The 27,598-nt window shown below is 40.7% G+C and overlaps 1 protein-coding gene across 2 annotated transcripts in view; it reads left to right on the top strand.

The window, feature by feature from the left end:
• Positions 1-12,333, top strand: part of SPATA16 (spermatogenesis associated 16) — a 302,953-nt gene extending 290,620 nt beyond the window's left edge. For both annotated transcript variants that reach the window (XM_020980514.1, XM_078147301.1), the window contains exon 11: positions 11,985-12,333. In XM_020980514.1, coding sequence (XP_020836173.1) covers positions 11,985-12,107 — 123 coding nt within the window. In that variant the 3' untranslated portion in view covers positions 12,108-12,333. The remainder of the gene's footprint in view (positions 1-11,984) is intronic.
• The last annotated feature ends 15,265 nt before the right edge of the window (positions 12,334-27,598 follow it).

Genomic DNA, 27,598 nt, shown 5'->3' with positions numbered 1-27,598 from the left:
ATGAATTTTTAAAAAGCTGTTTTAGCACCCGGCTTCCAGGATGTTGTGATAGCCTAGTAAAAACAACTCCGGTTCTGGGCTCCATGTATCAAAAGGCTTTTTATCCCACTGATATATGCACATTTTCAATAAAGGGCTGGTAACACAGTTTAGCACAAAGGTACTTTCAGTCCCAAGAGCTGGAATGTCAAGTGCTACCAGCTATCTGAATGCCCCTGATGTCTTCTGGGCAATGACTTCCATTTGTCGTTTTATCGCTGCAGCCCAGATAATATTATGAACCCGCCAGGTGAGAAAGCAGAGAGATGCACTTTGGTCTGATGGTTTGAGAACAAACAAAAGTCGAAGTGTAACGTTGCTCTATCAAGAATTGCCTTCTCCCTGCCCCCAATTCAATTCCAGAATCAAATTTCATTTTAGAAGCAACTCCATTTGACCAGTGTTTATTAAGTGGGCTGCTGTGGTAGACCTTAGGTATTCAAAGACAAAACTAAACAGTCCTTACCTTCAAGGGACTTAGTTCTACTCAGGGAAGGGGAGGGCGGGCAAGGATAAAACATGTACACAGACAAGACAATACAAAGTAATTGGGGTGAGGGAAGGAGAGTGCTGACCAGCTCTGACAGGAACTGCCGTGTAGGAGACGGCACTTGAGCCTTGAAAGGAGCCGAAGACTCCATGATTCAGAGGTGAAGAGGGAAGACATTCCAGGCATAGTGGACAGCCAGTGCAAAGGAGAGGCAGGAGACGGAATGTTGTTTACTGAGACCATTGGGATTAGACCAGGAATGCATGAGGAGCAGAAATTTGAAATAAGTCTAGAAAGGGAGGTTAAAGCCAGGTTATCAAATAATGGAGTTTTTATTTTATTCTAAAGGCAATAGGAAGCCATAAGCTTCAAGACAGTTTCAAACCAATATTAATTGGAATTAGGATTTAAATTTGGTCCACTTGGAATCATGAGTATTTAAAAGATTCTGAACAGAAAATGAGTGAAAGGAACAATGCATTGGCAGTCAGAAAACATGTGTTCAAATGCCAACCTCACTATGGCTAACTTTTGATAAATGAATTAAAAGCTCAGCCTCCATTTTCCTCATCTATAAATAAACTAGACATGAAAGGAATACTCAACATAATGGATAAATGATTATCCAGCCTCTGATTGACAGCCTCCCAGAAGGGGACACCAAACCCTCTTGAGGCAGTCCATTCCATTTCAAGGCAACTCTAAGAGTGAAGAAGCTTTTCCCTACCTCTAGCCTAAATTGTAAAAATAGAACAAATATAATCCTCCCCCATGTTGGCTCCCAAATGCTTGTTATCTATCATGCCCTACCCCCCACATCTTTTCTCTCCAGGCTAGACATTTCAGTTTATCAGCATTCTTAAACCATGATGCCTGGGATTGAAGCCAGATACCCCAGGTAAGATATGGCAGAAGCAAAGGGCCATGGAACTATCATCTCCCTGTTCCTGGAAATCAGATTAGCTAACGTAGCCTTGACTTTGGGAGTTCCACCTCACACTACTGACCCTTCCTGAGCTTACTGTCCACTAAAACATTCTTTTTCAGAATAACTGCTGTTTTTCTGCCAGTGTTTTCTCCAGTATTATACCTGTAAAGTTTATTTTTTTGTACTCAAGTGCAAGACTTTACATTTATCCATATTGAATTTTATTAGATTATTAAAAATTTTCACCTTGTTAGAATTTCATCTCATTAATCCCACTGGGACTCACATGAGAGGGTAAAGCATTTTATCAGTTCTTTACAGGCTCTTGTTGGTACTTTGTGATTTCTATATTTTGTCTGTGGGGTGAAATAGTCTGTCCTATACCCTATTTGCATTATTATCTTGAATGCTTGTACATTGTACATTGTACAGGAACTAGGGTCATTTTACCCATATCTGTAGAATACAAGCTATATTTTATGGTTCCCAGGGAAAACTGTGGGTGGGGCAAAACGAGCCAAAGATAGTGATATGGAGGAAAAGATTCAACGTAGACCATGTAAGCCCTAGGATGTTTGCTCAAGGGTTACATTACCTATGTGACCTGGACATGTCAGTTAGTTTCTCTGAGTCTTAACTTCCTCAACTATAATAATCCCTACTGATGGGGTGCTTGGGCACTGTACTTGGACCCCAATTTCTCCCTGGCCCCAGAAATCCTTGGCAGATTCCCTACAGCCCAATGACCCTGTCTCTGGCAACGACTCATGAGTGGGCCAGTGAAGCAAACTATCTCTCCCTGTTCCAAGAACAAGCTGACCTCTGTAGAATTTCCCTTGTATGAACAGGATTATCTTGTATCAACAGAACTATCAAGTATTAATGCCCACAGTTACCATATACAATCCAGAGGTCAAGCTATAGACATCAACTCCCAAAACTATCTTGTTACAGACATAACTGACCAAAATATACCCTTTAGCAACCCTCTTTCCCCCTCTCTCCAGTTTCAAGTAGTGAATGACATACTTGTATGTTATTACCTAATTAACATACTTGCCACATAATCCACTACTTTTCCTATATAAACTACAGCATCATTCATGTTAGGTTGCAAGTTTGCTAAGGAGCTTTGCCCACCATGGCAGAATTCCTTAAGGACCTCTTCCCACTATATAGTGTAACAATAAATCTTTGCCACCTTGACTTAAAGAATGCTTGAATCTGTGAATTCATTCCAGATGACCCCATCCTGTACTCTGGTCCTTGAGGGGTCTAAATCTCTCAGACCACAATACTGCCACAAATGGGTTATTTTGAGAAGAGGATTCTATAAACCCTAGAGTACTACAGAAAAGGAATGGTCCTTATCAGATCATTGACATCCTTTGGAGTATCCTGGTGCTTCAATGTCACCCTTGATTATTTATTCAGAGCCTTTGTTTCACCTTTGATATCTGATTTCCTCAACAGTGCCCTGGCCTTTTGCTCAAGAGGACAGTAGTCTGCTCATTTTTCTCTTCTAATAGAACATAAGCTACTTGAAGGCAGGAATTGTTTCATAGATTTGTTTTGCATCCAGAGCACCCAGCACTGTGCCTGGGTCACAGTAAGTGTTTAATGAATGTTAGTTGGTTGATTAATTGATTTACTAATGGAAAAACAGACGCCTGAGAAGCCATAAGTTTTACTTGAACCAGCTGGGTTAAACAATCAGTTTCTAGGTCAAAACCACTTTCCAGACAGCCCTCTCTGCTCATCATGTGTTCCTGACATTTTTAGGAGTTTCCCCCCCTTCATAATTACTCCATCCTCCACCGCTCAAGCCTACCTCCACTCCAGCTTGCCTCAGGTGCCTCATCAAAACAGAGATGAGCCTGGGCCTTCATAGACTGGGCCCAAATTCTAGCTAGTCTTACCATGCTAGAAGGGTTTCTAGTCCAGGCTCAGCAACATACTGGGTGTCTCTCATCCATCATCCAGACAGGATGAGTTCAGAGGGGCTCATCCCCAGTCCAAGCATCAGAGAATGCCATTTCTTCATCATTCAACAATGAGGTCAGCACAGTGGCTCTATAGAGCTTCAGTTTGGTACCTCTTCTAACACCTCTTCTCTCCCATACTTTTCCTCTGGCTCCCAAATACTAAGTTAGCTCTGGCAAAATGTGCGTCAACCTCGTCATCATGTGTACATCCCTGGAAAGCATACTGCTAAGTAAGTGAAGTTATCTACAACATTCAAAATTTCTCCATTTGCTGAAACTGATGGTTTTGTCTATAGATGGTTTGGTATTGGCTGGTAGAGAACCCATTTTTTGGTGTTAATTGTTAAGCCAAAATTAGCACAAGCAGCAGAGAATGGATCCCTACATCGTTACATCTCAGCCTCAGATCTTCTGATCAATCATCTTCTGACAAAGTCACGTACAAACTCTCTGTGACTTTAGTCTTGGCTTGTAGCTTTTTCAAGTTAAATGATTTAGTCTCTGTGCAGTAGCTAACTTCAATGCCTTTTTCATCCTCACTGAAGGCATCCAACAACATCACTGAAAACATCATACTGAAAAAGCTTGGGAGCAAGAACAGAGCCCTGAGTTTTCAGATGAAGAAATCGAAGCTATCAATAGTCATGAAAAAATATTCTAAATCACTACTGATTGGAGAAATGCAAATCAAAAAACCACATCATGCCTATCATTTAGCTAACATGACAAAACAGGAAAATGATAAATGTTGGAGAAGATGTGGGAAAATTGGAACACTAATACATCGTTGGTGGAGTTGTGAACTGATCCGACCATTCTGGAGAGCAATTTGGAACTGTGCCCAAAGGGCTATAAAAATGTACATACCCTTTGACTCAGCAATATCACTTCTAGGGCTATATCCAAAAGAAATTGTAAAAATGGGGAAAGGACCCACATGTACAAAAATATTTATAGCAGCTCTTTTTGTGGTGGCCAAGAATTAGCAATTGAGAGGAGGCCCGTCAATTAGGGAATGGCTGAACAAGTTGTGGTATATGAATGGAATGGAAAACTATTGTGCCACAGGAATGATAAGCAGGCAGACTTCAGAAAAACCTGGAAAGACTTGTATGGTCTGATGCTGAGTGAAGTGAACAGAACCAAGAGAACATTGTACACGGTAACAGCCACATTGCGAGATAACTAACTTTCATAAACTTGATTCTTCTCAGCAATGCAAGGATCTAAGATAGCTCCAAAAGACTCATGATGGAAAACGCTGTCCATATCCAGAGAAAGGACTATGGAGTCTGAATGCAGATGGAAGCAGACTATTTGTTTTTGTTTTGTTTCTTCTTTCTCATGGTTCCTCCCATTGGTCCTAATTCTTCTTTACAACATGACTAATGTGAAAATATGTTTAATATGAATGTATATGTAGAGCCTAAATCAGATTGCACACCCTCTTGGAGAGGGGGGGAGAAAATTAAAAACTCAAAAGCTTATGGAAGTGAATGTTGAAAACTAAAAATAAATAAATTTTAAAAAAAAGAAAAAGAAAAACTTGAGAAAAAATAATATTAACGAAGAAGAAGAAGAAGAAGAAGAAGAAGAAGAAGAAGAAGAAGAAGAAGAAGAATGCCATCATGCCATCATGAAATGGATGTACAATACTGATGAACTTCACTGGGCAACCAAATTATGCCATGATCTTCCACAAGCCCTCAAAACTGACAGTATCAAAGGCCTTGGTCAAATTGAGGAACATTGTGTACTCTGCTCTGCTCCTGGCATTTCTCCTGGAGCTGTAGGGCAGCAAACACCTTACTGAAAGTTCTTCAACACTGTTCTGAAGTCACACTGACTCTTAGGTAGATGACCCTCTTCCAGGTGAAAGATCAGCCTAGTAAGGAGGACTCTGGCAAGAATCTTGCTGGCAAAGAGAGACACCACCCCACTCACTCCCATTGTCACATAGAACAATCTATTTCTTTTTCCTTTATAGAGATGGACAATGGAGGCATCCTTGATCTCCTGGAGGATAACCTCTTGCCATATGATCCAGAAGATTTTGTATGAGCAACTTTTGTATGAGCAATGGGTCCCCTGCCTAGTCAATCTCCACTGCTACAGAGTCAGCCAAAGGTGCTTCACCACATGAGAGGAGCCTAATGGCATTCAAAACCTCTTCTTCAGTTGGAAGTTCAGCTAGAGAAGGATTGACTTCAACCCAATGTCTTCAGCATCGATTGACGACCGTCTGTTGAGAACGCCGTCAAAGTGTTCAGCTCATCTCTCCAGGATCATGTCCTTGTCACTAATCAATGTGACTGGTGCTTCTCAACTACTAAGAGCCTTCAGGGCATCATAAAAGCACCTTGGATTGTTAATATCAGCATAAAACTGAATTTCATCTTGCCTTCTTACTGAGCCAAGAATCCTGAATCTCTCTGAGTTTTGCTTGTACTTTACTCTTGGTAGAGTTAAATGCTGCCTTCTGAGAAACAGACAAACTTTCCTCCTGGAATTAATTGTATCTTGCTGGTAAATCCTGTGGAGTCATCGCCGGTTGTCTTGACTTTTGTCTTGCCACTGGACAAGTCCTATGACTGGAAGATTGAGGCCAATTAGTGCAAATAAGACTTTCCCTGAAGGGACCATATATATCCAAAATCACATTATTCAAAATTATAATTATGTAAAAAATGGTCATTGGTTCCAGCTCAGTAGAAACATGTGTGCAAATTTGCATAATATGTCAACTCTCCCAGATCCATTATTTGCACCAATGGGGCCTGACTTTAGTCAACAGCATAGGGAACTCCCAGTGGAGAATTACCTCTGCTGGTAGAGATAGGCCCCTTTTCTGTAACATACAGTCAGAGAGCTGCCTAGGGTAGAGCTGTTCAAAGCACTCTTTAAAACTCTCCAGGCATGGGGCAGCTAGGTGGCACAGTGGATAGAGCACCAAGCCTGGAGTCAGGAGGACCTGAGTCCAAATCTGGCCTCAGACCACTTGACACTCACTAGCTGTGTGACCCTGGGTGAGTCATTTAACCCCAACTGCCTCACACAAAAAAAAAAAAAACACCTCCCCAGGGCTGGGCAAGAACCAGATTAAAATGTAATTAGAAAATGTTTCATAAAATAAATAAAAATACAATACATCATAATGTTAATTTGTGGTTTTCTAAGTTAATATGTGCAGCAAACCATTTCTATTTGAGTTTGACACCATTGACTGAGAGCACTGAGACATGAAGGGGCTTTCCCAAAGTCACATCGTCAGTATGAATAAGAGGCAGAACCTGAACCCAGTTCTCTGTAGCTCCTGGGCCAATTCTCTATTTAATATATCACATTGCCTCTCATGAACAAAATGAAAATGGTAAGTATCTCGAGTATGGGAATGATAATGCTATCAGACCCATTGCATAAGGCAATGTAGCATTTATTAAGAGCCTACTGCACGCAAAACATTGGGCTAGACTCAGCAGGAACTGCAAAGATAAAAGAGACATGTGGACATAACAAGGTTGAATTAATTGTATCAGATCTGAGGAAAGCATTTCTAGCTTGCCCTGAGCCATTATTTCAAGGTTGCCATTCCCCTCCCCCCCAAAAAAAAAGTACAAATAGTCTCCTTAAAATACGTGGTTTGCCACATTTTTAAGATTCCCCGCAACCAAGCGCTGTCATGAGATCCCCAGTCTTCTCAGGTAAGTAGTAAAGAGCACAGGTCTCATTAAGAGCAGAAAAGAAGTGAGCCTTAATTAAGGCAACTGAGCTAGTCAGGCCTGCTCCTTAATACAAATGCATTTTCCAAGAAAGGGGAAAAAAAAGCAACAGACAGCAATGGATGTTTTAAAACAATCATTTTCCTGTCTCCTTGAAGAAAGCTGTTTTCAGTGCATTAGGATCACAAGCAATTTAAAATTGTATTTGGGACTCATTGCAAACATTTTAATTGAAAAGAGCTCTGATGTAAGTGATACATTTTCTGTGCAAATAACACGAGTGATTAATCAAGTGTGTGCAGCCAGGACGGTGGTCAGGATGTTTGTTCTGATTGGGCCGTTTGTCTGATTCTTCTGCGGCTTGGGCCTTGAGTTTGAATAGGGTAATTAGAAATAGAAGGAGGAAAGGCAAACTCATTCTGTCTGTCCAGTTCATTTTGCTGTTCTGTTCAGAACATGGCAGAGTGGCTGGCCTGGATCTGAGCCCGCTCATACTACTGTTTGCTTTGCAAATCTTTATTTATGTATTTAATTTGAATATAGCTAATGGTGTGAGTACATGTAATAATAACAATATGCTTATCATAACATGAGCTAGCTGATGCAATGGATAGCATGCTGGGCTTAGAGTCAGGAAGACCTGAGAGGGTCAGACACTTACCAGCTGTGTGGTCCTGGGTAAAGTCACTTAACCTTTGCTTTCCTCAGTTTCCTCAACTGTAAAATGGGGATAATAAGAGCACCTACCTCCCAGGGTTGTTGGGAGGATGAGATAAGGCAGTATTGGTAAAGCTCTTAGCACAATACTTTCTTCCTTCATCATCATCATCATCATCATCATCATCGGATAGGATCTGGATCTGTGATTTCACTGGTGTAAGAAACTCTCAGTTGAGAAAACGCCCCCTCCCAATGCCCCTTCTCTGGAATGTCTCTTCTTATAGAGTTGCTGGGAGATGGGGGGAATCAATCTCCAATAAAAGAGGGGATGTGGAACCATCTGTAGGGATCTCTGGAGGTTGCAGGTTGACTTTCAAGACCTCATGTATTTATATATTTCTTTTTTTCCCTCAATATGGCAACACATTAAATCAGATAAGAACTGCATTTAAATCTGATTTAAGTCACATTCAAGAATGTTGTAGGCAGCATGCAGCTTAGAAGTCTGACCCCTTATGTCAGAGGTAGAACCTGAAGACTTCCTGCTATCTACAGTGCTATAATACCTGATAATAATCATAATCATAATCATAACCATAATATTTATATAGTGCTTTAATTGTTGTTCACTCATTTCAGTCACGTCCAACTCTCTGTGATCCTGTTTGGGGTTTTATCTACTACAGTAGTTTTCCATTTCCTTCTCCAGCTCATTTTACAGATGAAGAAACTGAGGTAAACAAGGTAAAGTGACTTGCCCAGGGTCACACAGCTAGTAAGTGTCTGAGGCTGGATTTGAACTTGGGTCTTTCTTATTCCAGGCCTGGCACTCTATCCCTAGCTGCCCACTTTAATGATTATGAAGCACTTTATGTACATTTGAACCTTGTGAGGTAGGTACGTGTAGAGGAGTGGTTCTAGATCCCATAATTTTATCAAGATGAGGGAACCACCAGTATGGAAACTCCGTCCACTGGAACAGATAGGCAACGAGGTTAAGGGACCTGCCCATGACCACAAAGTAAACGTGTGAGGCAAGAAGTGATGCCAGATCTTTCTAACTCAAAGCTCAGCACTCCCCTCACCACACCATGATGCCTCTCTTGCACTGGTATGTATGGGGGCCTGTTCATCTATATATCTCCAAAGCACAGGAAAGCCCAGATTCTAATCCTTTCCCTGACTTCCAGTGGCTGTGTGGTGCTAGGCAAGTCACCTAGCCAGTACCCCAGGCAACCCTCTAATACCAGAAGTGGCAGAAGAGTTGCTAAGCAGTAGCTGTGAAAGGTGCTTTTCTTTTTCACTAAAGTCTCCCACTTCAACAAAATCATAGGTCTGGAACAAATTGTGTGTGTGTGTGTGTGTGTGTGTGTGTGTGCGCGCGCATGCATATATGTGTGTATAACATATATCATACACACATATATAGTATAATACATAGATAGAGACAGGTGATAAAGATAAATGGATGGATGAGATAGAGAGATAGATGGATGGACAAGTGATAGAAGTAGATGATAGGTGAAACAGAGATAGAGAGACAGGTGATAGATGGATGGGTGGATGGATGGGTGATAAGATAGATAACATAGATAAGATAGAGATAAATGATAGATAAATAGATTAAGCTAGAGATGACAGATCTCAGAAGTAGAGCAAAGGAGATTAGATAGATAGATAGATAGATAGATAGATAGATAGATAGATAGATAGATAGATAGATGTAGATGATAGAAAGGTGATATATATCTAGCTCCATCTATCTATCTATCTATATATATATATTTACATATGTATATATGTGTGTGTGTATAGATATATATATGTACATATATATATATATATATATATATAGAGAGAGAGAGAGAGAGAGAGAGAGGGAGAGGGAGAGAAAGAGAGAGAGAGAGAGAGAGAGAGAGAGAGGTGATAGAGAGATGGATGGATAGATGGGTGAGTGGATGGATGGATGATAAGATAGATAACATAGATAATATAGAGATAAATGAGAGAGAGAAAGAGAGATCTCTCCATAGACTAAATCACTGCCATTGGCTCATTTTGCCCCCAGTCTGGGAACCTCAAAAATATTTTACCCTGGAAGTCTCAAAAAACATTCAAGGCTGGAGCAGCGAGGTGACACAGTGGATAGAGCACCAGCCCTGAAGTCAGGAGGACCTGAGTTCAAATCCAGCCTCAGACCAAACACTTGACACTTACTAACCGTGTGATCCTGGGCAAGTCACTTAACCCCAATTGCCAAAAAAAAAAAAATACCATTCAAGGCTCCCACAGGAAACTCTTAATCGAGGCAAAATGCCCCAAAGACAGTAGTTTGCAGGTCAAGCCTTCCCACAAGACTTAATCCAGTTCATATGAGCCCAAAGCCTGAGGTGTTGATCTGTGTGGGTTCCATTAGCAGTACAACCCTGAGCATGACAGCTAACCACCGTAAATCTCAATTTCATCACAGAGCAAGAGATTATAAAAACAGCCCAGGACTGTTGTGAGTTTGTAAACCTTAACATGCTAAAGATGTGGGAGTTGTCATTATTAGATGGTCAACCCCGGAGACTGATAGTACCTCCATGGAACCCACACTTATTTGTATAGCTGCATGTACATAAGGAGATGTATATAATACCCGCATCCATATGTGCACTGTTCATCCCGAAGTCATTGTCTTCACAGCATAAAAGTGATTTTGTTTTCTTTGAGAAAAGCCAAGGAGACGCTAAGTGCCATACATAACATATGGAGGACTGGGATGGCTGCAATGTGTCTATAATCCATTGTTCTTTTCTTTTTGACAAGCTGAATAATCCATTCAATATTTCTCCAAAGGCTAAATGGAGCCTTTAAAAAGTGTGATTCACAATTGGAAGATAGGAATTATAAGTGTTTACATCTTGAGCATGCACCTTGTTGATGGATCTTGAGAAGGCAGCACTCAGGCCCAGGCTTGCTTTGGGAGATTGGTGGCGTATGGGGAGCTCCTTTGTATTTTGCCCGAACATTAAGCACACACCTTTGCATTTCTGCCTCTTTGTGGGATCCCATTGCTGCATAATGAACAGCAATCTATTTTACTTCCAAGTTTTTGCTGACAAACAGAATACCTACAAAGCTGTTGCATATTTGAATAATCATGAGTTTATTTTGGAGGAAGACTGATGGATTTTTTTTCTCTTCCTGGAATTGTCCTTCTGCATTTTCTCCCTGGACCTTCTGGTGGATGCCGTTTGTTGTTTTGTTTTGTTTTTTAAAGAAAAAATATTTATTCAGAACTTCATTTTGATTTAATAGAAAAATGGCCCTTGCTGAGGCCATATGGAATACTCATTTTTCTCTCGTGCAGACATGTGCCACATAAATGCCACAGCCTCTGCTTTCCTCCAGCATTCTTTGAGGACAAGGAGGGAAACAAAACCTTGTCTGAGATTAATTTCTGGCTCATGCTTTCCTTTTAAAATGGCTGTTTTTCATTGCCATTTAAAGAGGGCCTTGTGATCAATTCCCCTTCCCAGCATGCATGACTGAACGAAGGTGCTCTAGCATGTCAGCTCCACACATGTAAAGTAATTGAACCCCAAAGGAAATGGAAGTTCTTTGTTTGCAATGTGCCTTTCCTTCCTTCTTTCTTTTTCTTTCTCTTTTTCTTCTCTTTCTTTCTTCTCACCAGAGCTTTTCCAAAAATTTGACTTATAAATACAAATGATTTGGGAAACCCAGATAGAGTAATTGAACCCCAAAGGAGATAGGACAGAAATCATTAATGTTTTGAGCTGAGCTTTTCCTTCCTTTCTTCTTTCTTTTCATTCTTTTTCTTCTCATTCTCTTCCTTCTTTCTTTCTTCTTTTCTGCTCACTAAAGCTTTTTTCAAAAATGTGTCTTAGAAATACAAATGATTTGGGAAACCCAGGTAAAGTAATTGAACCCCAAAGGAAATAGGACAGAAATCATCTATGCTTTGAGCTGCATTTTTCCTTCCTTTCTTCTTTCTTTCTTTTCCTTCTTTTTCTTTCTCATTCTCTCCCTTCTTTCCTCTTTTCTGCTCACCAGAGCTTTTTCCACAGTGTCCTTAGAAATGCAAATGATTTGGGAAACCCAGGGGACCTCTTTTTTTTTAACATTAAACAATAAGGACTTTTGTTTGTGTCTTTCAGGTTGGGCTAATTGAAGACTTTCTATACCAATTAGAGGATAGTTTCTTAAAAACCAAAAAACTGAGAACAGCCAGGAGGCAGAAAATGAAAATGAAGCGGCTTCAGAGTGTACAGCAGTGCTAGTCACTGGAGACACAGAGCCCCCTCCTTCCCCCCACCCCAACCCACCAACCACGACATCCCCAAGGAAGAGGTGCAGACATCCAGGCAGTTGGGGTTTGACAGCTGGGACGACAAAGGCCTTCCTTTCGATGAATGAGGTGGCTCTTCCCTCTGGCTCATCTTGAGCAAGGAGATTCCACACTTCATTAGTCTCAGCTGGCAGAAATAAATGTTCTCAGAAAGTTTGACTCGGTTCTTGTTCACATTCGTCTTGTTTATTTAAATAGCTTAGAGAATAACCATGAGCAAAGCTCACTCACCCACTGTGCCCTTTCTACAGTACAGTGGACTTTCACCAAAGTACACACAGAGCCCTGCTAGTCCCATTAAGATGCATTCATGTTAGCACATGGGATTGTATATTTGGCACTGGAAGGGACCTTAAAGGTTACTGAGTATACCCTCTCCATCCATTTTATTGATGAGAAAACTGAGCTGCATAGAGGTTCAGTATGCTAGCTAGCTGGCAAATAACATTTTATACTTGCAAATCTCTTTATATATATCATCTCCTATAAGTGACTTGCCCAGAGTCACAAAGCTAGTAGCTATGTGAAGTAGGGTTTGATGATGTTATTTTTTTCAACAGGGCTTTCAATAGTGCTCTTTCTACTATACCATGCTGCCCCTCTCTCTATACATGAATAAACAGCACAGAAGTAAATTTAAAATCACACAGATGATCATGATAGGCTATGGAGTTTATCAGCTAGAGCCAGCCTCAAAGGCAGGGAAGACCCGGATTAAAAGTTGTGCCTCTGAAACATGCAATCTGGAAGACCCTAGACAAGTCATTTCACTTCCAGTGCTCTAGAGCCCAGACCCCTCTCTAAGGTGATGAGTTTCAGAGAAGGTGCCAGCTTACACCACTAGAGGAAATTTCCTCACTTCCAATTTCCTCATGCCAATGAAATCCCAGGTCCAGGTCATCCACCAATGACCACATGAACGCAGCATGACATCACTAAAAGAACACAGGGCTTAGAACCAGGAAGACATGGGAGATTTTATATATATATATATATATATATATATATATATATATATATATATATATATATATATACACACACACACATATATATGTATACACATATGTGTATATGTGTGTGTATATACATATTTGTATATATACATGTGTGTATGTGTGTATATGCACACATATATACATACCTACATACACACATACGTAAATATGATTATTTTCCCCAATTACATTTTAAAACAATTTTTAAATATTTTTTGAAGTTTTGAGTTTCAAAGTCTATCCCTTCCTACCTTCCATCCCCCCTCCTTGAGATAGTAAGCAATCCAATATAGGTTATACATGTACAACCAAGTAAAACATTTCCATATTAGTCCTTTTGTACAAGAAGATGAATTTTAAAAATGCAAGGAAGACAGTGAAAAACAGCATGCCTCATTCTGTGTTCAAACAATATCAATTCCTTCTCTGAAAGCAGACAGCGTACATTCCTGAGTCCTTTGGAATTGCCTTGGGTCATTGTACTGCTGAGCAGAGCTAAGTCATTCAGAGTTCTCTGTTACTATATACAGCATTCTCCTGGTTCTGCTCACTTCACTATCCATCAGTTCATACAGGTCTTTCCAGGCTTTTCTGAAATCATCCTGCTTGTCATTTCTTATAGTATAATAATATTCCATAGCAATCTTATGCCATAGCTGTTTAGTTATTCCCTAATTGATGGGCATCCTCTCTATTTCCAATTCTCAGCAGCCGCAAAAAGAGCTGCTATAAACATTTTTGCACATATAGGTCTTTTTCCCTTTTCCCCTTTCCCTTTTTTTGAATGTCTTTGGTTTATAGACTTAACAGTGACATTGCTGGATCAAAGGGTATGCAGTTATATAGCCCTTTGGGCATAGTTCCAAATTGCTCTCCAGAACAGTTGGATCAGTTCACAACTCCACCAACAGTACATTAGTGTCAAGGACCTAGATTCTAACCTCAGCTATGCCAATTATTGCTTGTATGACCTCAAGCAAATTACTTTGCCTCTAAGAACCTGTTTCCTCACCTGTAAAATGAAAGGGTTTAAACTGTTTCATCTCAGGTCCCTTTAATCCATTTCAATCTTTTAATCTATGACCTATTAAGTCATAGACTTGCTGCATCTTCATAGGTGGGGCTCATTGCCTCACCTTACAAAATTAGAGATCCTTGACATGCTCCTTTGTATATTAGCGTAATATATTTTTCTTTCACATTTGGAAACTGCATATGCAAATATACAGGCATGATCATACAGGCACGACTCAAGTTGTTGCATTGTGTTGTTAAAATTAGAACACAGGGGGCAGAGCCAAGAGAGCAGAGTAACAGCAGTGACTTGCCTGAGCTCTCCTCCAAACCCCTCCAAATACCTGTAAAAAATGGCTCTAAACAAATTCTAGAGCAGCAGAACCCACAAAAAGACAGAGTGAAACAAATTTCTAGTCCAAGACAACATGGATGGTTGATCGGAAAGGTCTATTGACCTCCAGGCTGATCTAAGAGATGAACGCAGTTCAGCATGGGTGGGCAGGTAAAGACCAGGCTTCAGGAAACCTGGAGCAGGCCTCAAGGGACTGAATCAAGGTGAGCTATGGTGGTTTCCAGACTCATCAACCCACAGACACCAAGGACAACTTAGAAGGTCAGTGGGAAAGGTCTGTGACTGCAGTGAGAGAGCTCATTCCCAGCCCCAGCCCTAGCGCATCCCCAGGCAGTGACTGCTTCTGGAGCTTTCAGCCTACAGATGGAAGGAAATTGAGTGGCTGATCTGATGGGGATTGCAGGGATCTCTTTGCTGGTGCTGAGGCAGGATTCTCTTGCTTTGCCCATGCTTAGATCTGGATTGCAGTTCTGGGTGGTGGTCCTGGGGTGAGGAGGAGCGCTGGTGTACTGCAGCTTATGGTTCCAGGTTCACTATTCCAAGGCAGAAAAGAGTGCTTGTGGTCACTCATAGACCAAAGCACAGGCCAGGAAAGGAGTACACACCTCACCCTTGACCATACTACCTTAGAAGAATGGAAAATTTACAGGTCCCTACAAGTATCTCTGAAAAGAGCTGCACAAAACCCCCAAAGCTGGAGACAGTACATTCTCCATACTGGAAGCAGACTCCTACCTTAACAAAGAGTTTAAAAATCAAGTAATTGGCTGGAAACATGAGCAAACAGCACAAAAAAGTCAGACCATAGAATCTTTCTTTGGTGACAAAGAAGATTAAAACATACAACCAGAAAAAGACAACAAAATCAAAGTTCTTACATCCAAAGACTCCAAGAAAAATAGGAATCAATCCCAGGCCTTGGAAGAGCTCAAAAAGGATTTTGAAAAGCAAATAAGAGAAGTGGAGGAAAAGCCAGGAAGAGAAATGAGAGTGATGCAAGAAAATAATGAACAATGAGTCAACAGTTTACTAAAGGAGACCTAAAAAAATACTGAAGAAAATAACACCTTAAAAAAATAGCCTAACATAAATGGCGAAAGAGGTCCAAAAAGCCAATGAGGAGAAGAATGCCTTAAAAAGCAGAATTGGCCAAATGGAAAAGGAAGTCCAAAAGCTGACTGAAGAAAACACTTCCTGAAAAATTAGAATGGAGCAATTGGAAGCTAGTGACTTGATGAGAAATCAAGAAATTGTAAAACAAAACCAAAAGAATGAAAAAATAGAAGACAATGTGAAATATCTCATCGAAAAAACAACTGACCTGGAAAATACATCTAGGTGAGATAATTTAAAAAATTTTTGACTATCTTAAAACCAAGATCAAAAAAAGAGCCTAGACATCATCTTTCAAGAAATTAACAGGGAACACTGCCCTGATATTCCAGAACCAGAGGGTAAAATAGAAATTGAAAGAATCTACTGATCACCTCCTGAAAGAAATCCCCAAAGGAAAACTCCTAGAAATATTATAGCCAAATTCCAGAGTTCCCAGGTCAAGGAGAAAATATTGCAAGCAGCCAGAAAGAAATAATTCAAGTATTGTGGAAACACAATCAGGTTTAACACAAGATTTACCAGCTTCTACATCAAGGTACCAGAAGGCTTGGAATATAATTTTCTGGAGGTCAAAGGAGATAAGGATTACAACCAAAAATCACCTATCCAGCAAAACTGAGTATAATCCTTCAGGGGGGGAAATGGACATTCAATGAAATGGAGGACTTTCAGGCATTCTTGATGAAAAGACCACAGCTAAATACAAATTTTGACTTTCAAATACAAGACTCAAGAGAAGCATGAAAAGGTTAACAGGAAAGAGAAATCATAAGGTACTTATTAAAGTTGAACTGTTTACATTCCTACATGGAAAGATGATATTTGTAACTCATGAGACCTTTATCAGTATTAAGGTAGTTGGAGCGGAAAAAATTATATGTAGATAGATAGATAGATAGATAGATAGATAGATAGATAGATAGATAGATAGATAGATGGCACAGGGTGAGTTGAAGATGAAGAGCTGATATCTAAAAAATAAAATTAAGGTGTGAGAGAGGATTATACTGGGAGGAGGAGAAAGTGAGAGGTAGAATGAGGTAAATTATGTCACATTAAACAGATAAGAAAAAGCTTTTACAGTTTAGGGGAAATGAGGGAAGGTGAGAGGAAATTAGTGAATCTTATTCTCATCGAATTTGGCTTAAGAAGGGAATAATATACACACTCAATTGTGTATGGAAACCTATCTTACCCTACAGGAAAATAGGGGGGAAGGGTATAAGGAGGGGATGACAGAAGGGAGGGCAGATTGGGGCAGGGAATTATGAGAAGCAAATACTTCTGAGGAGGGACAGGGTGAAAAGAAAATATAATAAACGGGGAGTGGTATAGGATGAAGGGAAATATAGTTAGTTTTTCACATGACTACTATGAAAATGTTTTGCATGACTATGCATGTATAACCTGTATTAAGTTGCTTGCCTTCTCAATGAAAGTGAGTGGAGAGGGAGGAAAGGAGAAAATTTAGAACCCAAAGTTTTAAAAACAAATGTTAAAAATTGTTTTCACATGCAACTGGGAATGGGGTATAGAAATCTATCCTGCAGTGCAGGAAAATAGAAGGGGAAGGAGATAAGGAGGTGGGGATGATAGAAGGGAGGGCAGATTAGGGGAAAGGGTATTCAGAATGCATGCCTTCTTGGGGTGGGGGAGGGGTGAAATGGGGGAAAAAATTAGAACTCAAAATTTTGCAGAAGTGAATGTTGAAAACTAAAAATAAATGAATTAATAATAATTTTAAAAGGTCAAAACACAAATATTTGGTCTTCTCATCCATACCCCCCAGCCTCCAATAAACCTATTTGAGGAGATGGAAGGTCATAAATTAATAAGATTTAGAATTAGAAGAACGCTTAAAGAATCTGGAGTCAAAAGATTCCATATCCTAGTTTTTTTGGTCTGTAAAGCAAAGGTGTTGACCTAGATGATGTCTTAAGGCCCCTTCTAGCTCTAAACATATAAGCCAAAGAGAGCATCTAAACTAACCCCCTTATTTTATAAATGAAGAAACTAAGGCTCCGGGGATATAGATGAATTGCCCAAAGTCTTCTTAGCATCATAGATTTGAAGCTGGAAGGATCCTTGTAGGTCATCTAGCCCAGCACCTTCATTTTCAAGATAAGAAAACTGAGGTCTAGAGGGGGATTTGCTCACTGTCACCTAGCTAGTAAGTGGAAGAGCCAAGACTCAGATTCAAACCCATAGCCAAATGCAGTAGTCTTTCTACTGTATTATCCCAGTAGTAGGTAACAGAAATGGTACTGGTGAAAAACTGAACCATAACTAATGGGAATGGCTCAGTTATAGACACAAATAACTATTCGAGGCCAGGAAGACAACCATCAAAATTCTTTTGGGTAAGGGTAAGTGACATCCTGGAAGGTGACAACAGTAAAATAGAGAATTGAGACATTAAGGACATATTGAGCAAAGACAATGTTGGAATACAACTGTAAGTGAATTGATGAAATTATGCACAATAATGTATAGGAAGGGAATATAAAAAGAAGTGAGTTGATCCATGTTCTACCTAGGTTCTATCCCTTGCTCTGCTACTAATTGTGTGATCTTGGGTAAGTCAGTTCATTTCTGTGAGCCTTGGATTCCTCATGTGCAAAGAGAAATAATTAGACTAGATGATCCCTGAAGTCCCTTCTTGCTCTAACAAATATTCTCTAATTATCTGGCTCCTCAGGGAGTTAATGAGTAGACAAAAGGAATAAAATTGTTCAATTTATTCCATATATATAGGGCTTGCTAAGATGTCTTCATGCCCTCAGGATCCACATACCAGCAGACAACTTCCTTAGTAGCAAACTCTCTTTAATCCCAGCAGATGGTTAGCCTCTGAGGGACTAACAGATTCTAGGAGATGGCAGGTGAGGAGTAAGGGGTGATGATATCAACTCTTGTTAAGCCAACACAAGTTACCAGCGCATACTTGTTCACTTAAAAAATGCCTATGTGACTGATGGGTTGCCGACAGATCCCAACAGATCACACCATGACCAAATTCCACTACAACAAGCTACCTTGGACAGTTCCTTGGGCTTTGTTGCAATGGGCTTATTTGCCCTATATTCAGAATAGGTGGATTTCCTAGGAACTGCTGTTCTGTGAGTGCTTATTCTCAAATTCTAATATTATATAGTTTTAAAAGAAAATGCGGGGTAGTGGAAGGAAGTAGGAGTGTGGAATATTGCATATACTGTCAAACTTGGTGGCTATGCCACTTGAACCATTTTGTTCTTTGATTTTATTCTTTGTTCCAAGGAATGGCTCTCTGGGATTGGGACTGGAAAGGGATATATTTGGAAAAGGAGATGATTTTAAAACAAAATGTGTCAATAAAAACTTGTTTAATAAAATAATTTTAAAAATTAAAGATAATTACTTCAGCAAAGAAGAGTTTTGCCAGGTTTTTCCCCTGTTAATAGGCTTTGAATTATATGTATGTAATTTTATTACATGGCTTTTAAATTTTACAGACCATCCTATTGAAAATTAAATAATCCCTTTTTTATCTTTTTTAAAGAAAAACTGTCCAGCTTAACCATTGTTAGTCACAGCAAATGGAAGATATTAATTGATTCTTTTATGTTTCCCCTGAAATCAGACCTCCATTATACCTCATTTTAGCAATTGTTTATGCCCAAGTGGCTTCCAGAAAATAATTTGGTTTTCCCCTTTCATTTTTTTTTTTTGAGCTAAGGATGCTAGAGTTAAATAGCTTCTCCCCTCCCTCTGAGCCATCTAAGTAACTCACCTACGTTATTGCTATCTTTTGAAATATTAATGATTTCTCTCAGATCTATAAAGATGATCTCTTTCTTCTCTGCTGTAGCACCAGCTTTAGGAATCAAAAAATGGTATCTACTTTGGGTTTTGAACCCAAAGAGTTTATTTCTCTTCTCTCATGGAATTCCTAGGTGTTGAAGGAATGACTTTAGTTTTCAACATTGGTTTTGGGATCTCAGAGCTGTCTGTCCATTTACAAAGACATTGCCTAAAAGGCCTGTTGACATTCAAAAGCTGTCAAATGGCTTTATCTGTTCTTTGAAAAATTAGGGCTGCCTCATCTCACAGTGCCTGAAGGTGATATTTGGAAATGGCTTTTTTTTTCATTGTTATGAGCAATTTTTCCAAAATGAAATGCTAGGGATACGGTCTTGCCTTGGTTTGGAGGACCAGTCAGAATGACATATAATGCAAACCAACAAACAAAGAAGCAAAACAGCCCTTTACATTGGTTATAATGATAGCTAACATTAGTTTATTTTATAAAGCCTCTTGACATGCATTATTGATGTTCACAGCAGCCAGGTATTACAAATATTTCTATCCCCATTTTACAGATGAGGAAACTAGGAACCAGAAATATTAAGTGACTTGCTCAAATCCACATGGGTAGTAACAGAGCTGAGAGCTGAACAACTCCTTTTGTTCCAGTATCAGCCAACAGACAGCCTGGTTCAAATCTCATCTCTGATGCTTATTGGCTGTGAAACCTTGGGCAAGTCACTCTTCTCTGTGGGCTCCAGCAACTCACTAGATCTGCTCTACTCGGTGATAGATGGGTTATGATATGGATCTCATCTGTAAAAGAAACAAAGGGAAATGTGAAAAACTAACAGACAAATGGTGTAGGTAGGAGGTCCAGGGAGGGAAGGAAGGTTGGAGGGATTTGCCATCTCAGGAAATTCATTGATGAAACCGCAGATCTATCCCATACTCCCAAAAGGGAAGCCCTCAACATGAAGAACCCTGTTACTCTGCATCTGGGGCAAGCCTCTTTCCCTCTTGGGGTCTCAGTTTCCTTATCTGTGACTATTTCTAAAGTTCCTTCTAGCTCTAATACTCTGTGACTTTGTAGTTAAGGATAACCATCTACCTGGCATTTTGGTTATGTAATTTTTCAATTACACTGAGCCAAAAAAACAGTTTCCATCAAGGTGATTTTTTTTAGAGCATTGGTTATTTCCTCCCCAGCAATATTTATTTTTAACTTGCTTAGTACAAGTAAAATCTCATTATGGATCTTGTTTCTGACTCTTCCTAGGCTGGCTGGTGATGGAGAAGGCAAGGATGAAGCCCTTGGTGGAGAAAGAGGTCTCAGACCTTTATTACCCCATCAGGGCCTAGAAATGTGGCCCTTGAGTGCATGGCCCAGCTGTTCATTCTATCTCTACTGCAGACACAACAGTGTCAGATATTATTTTTGCTTATAGTTGAAGGAGATTGGAGATGCCTGTAACCTTGTGCATTTCAGAAGGTCAGAAAAGTAAGCTACCAGAGGTCAAAGAATGAGCTTCGGACCAGGAGTTTCCAGAAGCTGGTCAGCATGAAGCAAAATATTCAGGGACCTGACTGATCCAGCCTAGCAGTGGAGACATAGGTTCATTTGCCATGTCAAAATTGTTTTAAGCTTGAGTCTCCCTGCTTTCCTCAGGGACCAAGGTGGCATTGGGGAGAATGTGCCCCACCCTCCCCCCATATTGTATTTCTATGCTTGATATGTCTACTCAGTAAATTTATTAGCTAGGTGGCATAGTGAATAGAACACTGAACCTGGAGTCAGGAGGACTTGAGTTAAAATCTGGCCTCAGACAAGCAAGTTGCTTATCCTGTCTGCCTCAGTTTTCGAATCTGTAAAATTGGGATAATACCACCTCCCAAGGTTGTCATGAGGATAAGATGAGATAATATTTGTAAAGTGCCAATCTTAGTAATCTGGGATATATTTTAATATCCAAATATTAGTTATTTGGGGATTAAATATCCAAAGAAATATTAAGTAAAAATTTAAAAGATAAAAAAAATCCAATTATGACAAATTCCATTTGGAACATCCAAATTGTTGGTTGTACTAAAATGGGGGTCAGCAAACTATTGTCAGCACTGGTATTGGCACCTTTGAGCTAAAAATGGTTCTTACATTTTTGATGAAGTTTTATAATGAATATTAGCAGTTCCCAACCAATGAGGTAATTCCTATCTGCTAGCATAGATGCCACCTCAGCTCAGACTCTCATCGCATATCTCCTGAAGTATCATAATAGTCCCTGAAATCAGTTTTTCATGTGTCTCCAATCTAGTCTCCATAGACCCACCAAAATCCTTTTCCTAAAGCCCAGGTCTGATCATGTCATTGTCCTGCTCAATAATATTCAGTGACTATTGCCTGTAGGATAAATTAACAAGTCCTCAGCTTGGCTTTTAAAGCTCTCCATGATCTGGCTGGGTGTTTTTCTATTGAGGTAAAAAGAGTGAGAATCTTTTATAAAGTCACCTGCCCTGGATGAGTAAACCCCAGTCACCTTGGAATAGAATAATCTTTAGTTGGTCAGATATAGTCAAATGTAGTCCTGTGCTAAGGACTTCACAAATATCTCATTTGATCCTCGCAGCAATTCTGGGAGGTAGTTGCCATTATTGTCTTCTTGTTTACAATCGGAGAAAGTGAGGCAAATAGAGGTTGGTTTTTTGTTGTTTGTTTATTTTAGTTTGGTTGGTTGGTTGGGGTTTTTTAAGTGACTTACCCAGGGTCACACAGCTAGTGTCTGTGGCCAGGTTTGAACTCAGGTCTTTGTGACTCCAAGGCCAAAACTCCATCAACTATACCACCTAGCTGCCTGAGAGACATGGAAAATTTTCTTTTACTTGATGGCAGAATAAAGGTAGTTGTAGCTAAAAGCTATGCTTTGTAAGCAAATATACCAGAATTTACAGAGCTAAATGAGGGGTATTGCTTCCTAATTAGTCACCTTGAGAGATCATACGTATATTCTAAAAATGATTGGAGCCATTACTCAAAACTTATTTCTGTGGATCTCCCTTCTGGGAATTGTTTCCAGAGCCCAAGCATCATCTTCTTAACCTCCTTAGTAATGGCAATTTTATAATCATTTGGGAATGGGGTTGATATTTCCAGGAAATAGCTAAAAGTCAGTCTAAGTTTGTTGCCAGGTTGGGGGGCAGTTAGAAGGTGCAGTGGATAGAATATCAGCCCCAGAGTCAGGAAGACCTGAGATTGAATCCTGCCTCAGATGTTTACTAGCTGTGTGACCCTGGACTAGTCCCTCCCTGTCTCTACACCTCAGTTTCCTCATCTGTAAAATAAGGGGATTGCATTCCAAGATTCCCTGCAGCTCTAAAAATTCCATAACTCTGTAGACGGGGACCCCAGAATCTCAGAGCAGTAAGGGACCTCATCTGCCATCTAGGCCAAGCCATACTCCCAAAGAATTCCCACTGCGACAAAGTGTCAGAGAAAGCACTTATTATACAAAATTGCTCTTGTAGAAAATTCATTTCCATCCCGTCAGCCAAGCAGCACCACCATGGGCCATCCAGCAGGCCCACAAATAGTTTCGTTCGACAGGACCTTTTGATGGAAGGCTGTTTGCTATGATGAGGTTCTACCTCTATTTACAAATAATGCAGTGACTTGTCAAGATACCCAGTGCTAAAGACGTCCTATCTCCTCCCCCTCGAACCCTCCGAGGTTTCTTTCCTTATAACTTTCACCTCTAGTTATTTTCCTTTGTTCCTCTCATGCCCTCACAGTACATCACCCGGTGAAATATGATTTTATTACAGACCTAAAACCCTTAAATCAAAGGGTATTGAAAGTTTAGAGACCACTGGCAGGCCAGATCTGGATGAATAGCGGCATGGAAACATCAGAACTGTGCGCTGGGCTAGATATATCACCATCTGCCCATGGCTCCCTGGGCTCTTGGGACACAGCTACAAAGGCCTATTGTCCTGGGCCGACAGGAAGGCGGTGGATTCTCAAGATAGAATGTTATGACACCTGGAGGCGCCCACCTATTTTTGACAAGCCATCGGGAGGAGGGAAAGATCTGAAAAACGGGGCCGGAAGGAGTAGCTCCAAATTGTTGCAAAGGCAAATATATTCTCTGTGCTCAGTAATCAACAGAAGCCTGACATGGGATTCTGACCTCACTGGAAAATCAAAGCGCAAAATCATCCCACAAGAAGGCTGTATCATAAAGACCACGGAGATGTAGAAATTAAATATTAAGCAGGCATTCTGGGTGTAATCTATTTATCCAGGGTTAATATGGTATTAATTAATATGCACTGAATAATTCATGCCAATAAGAGGGCTTAAAGGTTTTATTTTGTCAAAGACGAGGGAAGACCTATCTCTTTTTCCTTATGAGCACCAGCTACTTCTCCATCCGGAGCCCCTGTGCGGCTCAATATTACTGCTGTTACAATATTACTTCGGTGTGGTTGATGACATTACTGCTGTTAGTACTAATGAGGGCAGCTAGGTAGCACAGTGGATAGAGCTCAAGGCCTGGAGTCAGGAAGATCTGAGTTCAAATCCAGCCTCAGACACTTACTAGCTGGGTGACCCTGGGCAAATCACTTCACCCTGTTTGCCTCAGTTTCTTCACCTGTAAAATGAGCTGGAAAAGGAAATGGCAAACCACTCTAGAATCTCTGCCCAGAAAACTGCAATGAAGAATCAGACATGACTGAAAAATGATAGAACAACGGTACTAACACTATACAAAGAGGTCTCTTTGAAGAAAACCATGCACTAAGACACAGCTAGAGTCTGCCCTGAAAGCCTATCATTTCCTAAATAGTAATGACCAGACTCCTGTCAATACTAATGCACAGCTGGAGCCATGAATCCATCAGTGTGGATGCTCAAGCACTAGAGTGGGATTCAGAGGGTCTGGGTTCAAATCCTACCTTGGCTCTTCATGTGTAAAAAAAAAAAAAGGAGGAGGAGGAGGAGGAGATTGGACTAGATAGTTTCCAAGATCTAAATCCTACGTGCAATAATTCAACTCAGTGAACATTTCTTAAGCACCTAGTTTGTGCCAGGCACTGTGCTATGCACTAGAGATATAAATACCAGCAAAAAGACAGTCCCTGCCTTCAAGGAGCTTACGAGCTAGTGGAGGAAGACAATACACAAAATGTTGTGGGCAACAGGGAGAGACATAAGGGAGCATTTTGTTCCATAGAGAGTGGAGTGAACTCGAAGTCTAATTTCTGCCCTCCATAATGGAAGACTTTGGGCATAGTTTAGTACTCCACCCTCCAATCAGATAGTAAATTTGGATCTGGAAGGGATCCCCAAGGCCATCTAGGTAAATCATCTAATTTTACGGCTTCGGAAACTGAGGCTCAGGTAGGTTAAGTGACTTAAGGCCCAAGGTGCCACAGTTAGCAAGTGGCAGAGTCAGGATTCCAACCTGGGTCTTCTTGGGTCACCCAATCCAACACTCTTTCCATGGTATCATCCTTCCTCTTCAGAGGAATGGACACCTTCATCAAGGCAGGTTGAAGCTCTTCCACACTTTCCCATTCTGTGTGATTCTCATTCTTCTGTGAATGCTTCACAAAGTATCCATGCACTATTTTACCCTGGATACTTTCTGTTCTTTCTTTTCCTATTCTGAGGGTAACCACATAGCACACAAGATGTCCATCCAACATGTCTCATGCTTATACCACCTCTTCTGGTCAGATATGTTCTGGAATGTGTCTTTCAAACTACTTCTTCTACATAAGTTGATTCTTCAATAGAACTGTGACCTCTCCACTGTGGTATTCCCTTCAGTGGTGCAGGTAGCAACCTATACCTTCTCATTCAGAGTGACATTTGTCCACGTCCTGTAAATCTTCCACAGGAGGTCCTCCTTTTCAAGACCTCTTGACATTGCATGAATGCTAATGGGGCACATGAATTGTCCATCATCTATAAAGAGATCACTTGATATAATGGATAGTGCATTGGACTTGGACCTAGTAAGACCTGGGGTTAAATCCTGGCTCAGTCCCTTGGACAAATCACTAAACTTCTCTGTGCCTCAGTTTCCTCATATGCAAAATGACAGGGCTGGACTTGATGGCCTCCAAGCTCCCCTCCAGCTCTAAATTCATAAGCCTATGATCCTGTCCCTCATTGTCACTACATGAACCACTCCACCTCCTTCTCTATTTTTCTGGTCATGTTCATCTCAGAATACTCCTCCCTTCTCCTGCACCATTCTTCTCAGATAATCCATGGAGCCTCCTTAGGCGGGAAAGCTAATGGCAGAAAGAAGGCTTGTTGATATGCAGTTGGATGGACAACTCATCAGGATGATCCACCGACCCATGCCTCTTTGACAGATGTCACAAATAGACAATGAACTAGACCCAGACTTGGACAACAGGAAAGGAGTGGAGTAGGTGAAAATTTATTGTTGTTCAGTTGTTTCATTCATGTCCAACTCTTCATGGCCCCTTTTGGGGTTTTCTTGGCAAAGATACTGGAGTAGTTTGCCATTTCCTTCTCCAGTCCATTTTACATATGAGAAAGCAGGGTTAAGTGACTTGCCCAGAGTCACACAGCTAGTGAATGCCTGAGGCTGTATTTGAACTCAAGAAGTTGAATCTTCCTCACTTCAGGCCCAGTGCCCTTTCCACTGCACTATCTAGCTGCCCCCTGAGAAATTATATAGTACCATGAAGTACAGAAAGCTTCTCCCTGAAATAAAGGCCCTTAAGTTTAACAATACTCTTCTCATAATGATGCATGGCTTACAGATAGGGCTTTGGACTCCAAGTCAAGTGTTCTTAAGACTGCGCCACGCTGCTCACAAATTCTGCTTTGCGTAAAAGGTTATAGGATCATAGATCTAGCATTAGAAGGGACCTCAAAGGCCACCTCATCCAACCCTCATATTTTACATGTAAGAGGGGTGCCCTACACCCCCCAATCCCAATTAACATAACTACCAAGACATCTCACTTCTGATGCCTTTGTCAAGTAAGAACTCCCACCCTTAGATTTAAATTCAGAATCAATCAATCACACAAAAGCATAAATGAGGTGTGGGAAAAGTCTTTAATCAATTTGATAAGAAGGATATGCTTTGAGCCACAGGAAATGGTTAGGAGTGAATGGAAGAATTAGATGTACCTCAGGGTCCATGAATATCAGAAGACTCTCAGGCAATGGAGCAGGGGAGGACAGATCCAGTCTCTCTTCCCCTCCCCCACTTTGAACAGAGGTGATCTTATGAACTTGGGAAGTTAGGGCTCCCCATTATGGCCCTCAGTAGTAACATCTCCCCAGCAGCAGTGATTGATGACCCCATCTGCCCTGGGATCTGAGAGATAGACACCCTGAGGAAAGGTAGCTTCCAACTCTACCAGGGCCCTGGCCTTGGGCACTCAGAAGAGAGACACCTGTAAGGGCTTCTTCTTGAGGACTCCATGAAGACCAAAAAAACCTTCCAATAATCTAAAGCTATGAGCCTAACTCTTTGTCTGCATGAGTTCTCTCATTTTAAAGTCCACCTACATAAGAACCTTGTAAGTCTGAGGGTAAACCCCAGTTTGGAGAAATATTTGTACTGAATGTTCTTATTATATCACCTCAATAAATACCTCTTTCTAATTAACTCTTGCTAGCTAATTAGTAATGAATGGAGAGTACATTGGATGGGAGCTCATGAATGACAGTACTCAGAAATACCCCTAGCCCTTTGGGATTACTCCTAGAACCAAGGGAAGAAGTAATCAGCTACTCTTTGGAGACAACCTAACAGTGGAAAAGGGGTCTGGGAGAGTGGGGGGGAGGGGCTACATATAGTTGAGGAAATTAAGGCCTAGGGAAGTCAAGCAACTCACCCAAGGTGACAAAGACAATAAGAGTCAGAGGGGCTGGATTCAAATCTAGTCCCTCTGTCTCCCAAGCCTGTGCTCTTTCCACTGTCCCTCAAACCCAGTTATTTGTGGGCCAGTCTGGTAAATCACAGGGTTTTTTTTGGGGGGGGGTTGGGGTTTTTTTAGGCAATTGGGGTTAAGTGACTTGCCCTGGGTCACACAGCTGTGTGAAGTGTTTGGTCTGAGGCCGGATTTGAACTCAGGTCCTCCTGACTTCAGGGCCTCTGCTCT

This window comes from Phascolarctos cinereus, unplaced genomic scaffold (assembly GCF_003287225.1).
Source record: "Phascolarctos cinereus isolate Bilbo 61053 unplaced genomic scaffold, phaCin_HiC Scaffold_7;HRSCAF=346, whole genome shotgun sequence".
NCBI lineage: Eukaryota > Metazoa > Chordata > Mammalia > Diprotodontia > Phascolarctidae > Phascolarctos > Phascolarctos cinereus.
The sequence above is the reverse complement of the archived record's forward strand: the minus strand, read 5'-3'. Positions and strand labels throughout refer to the sequence as shown.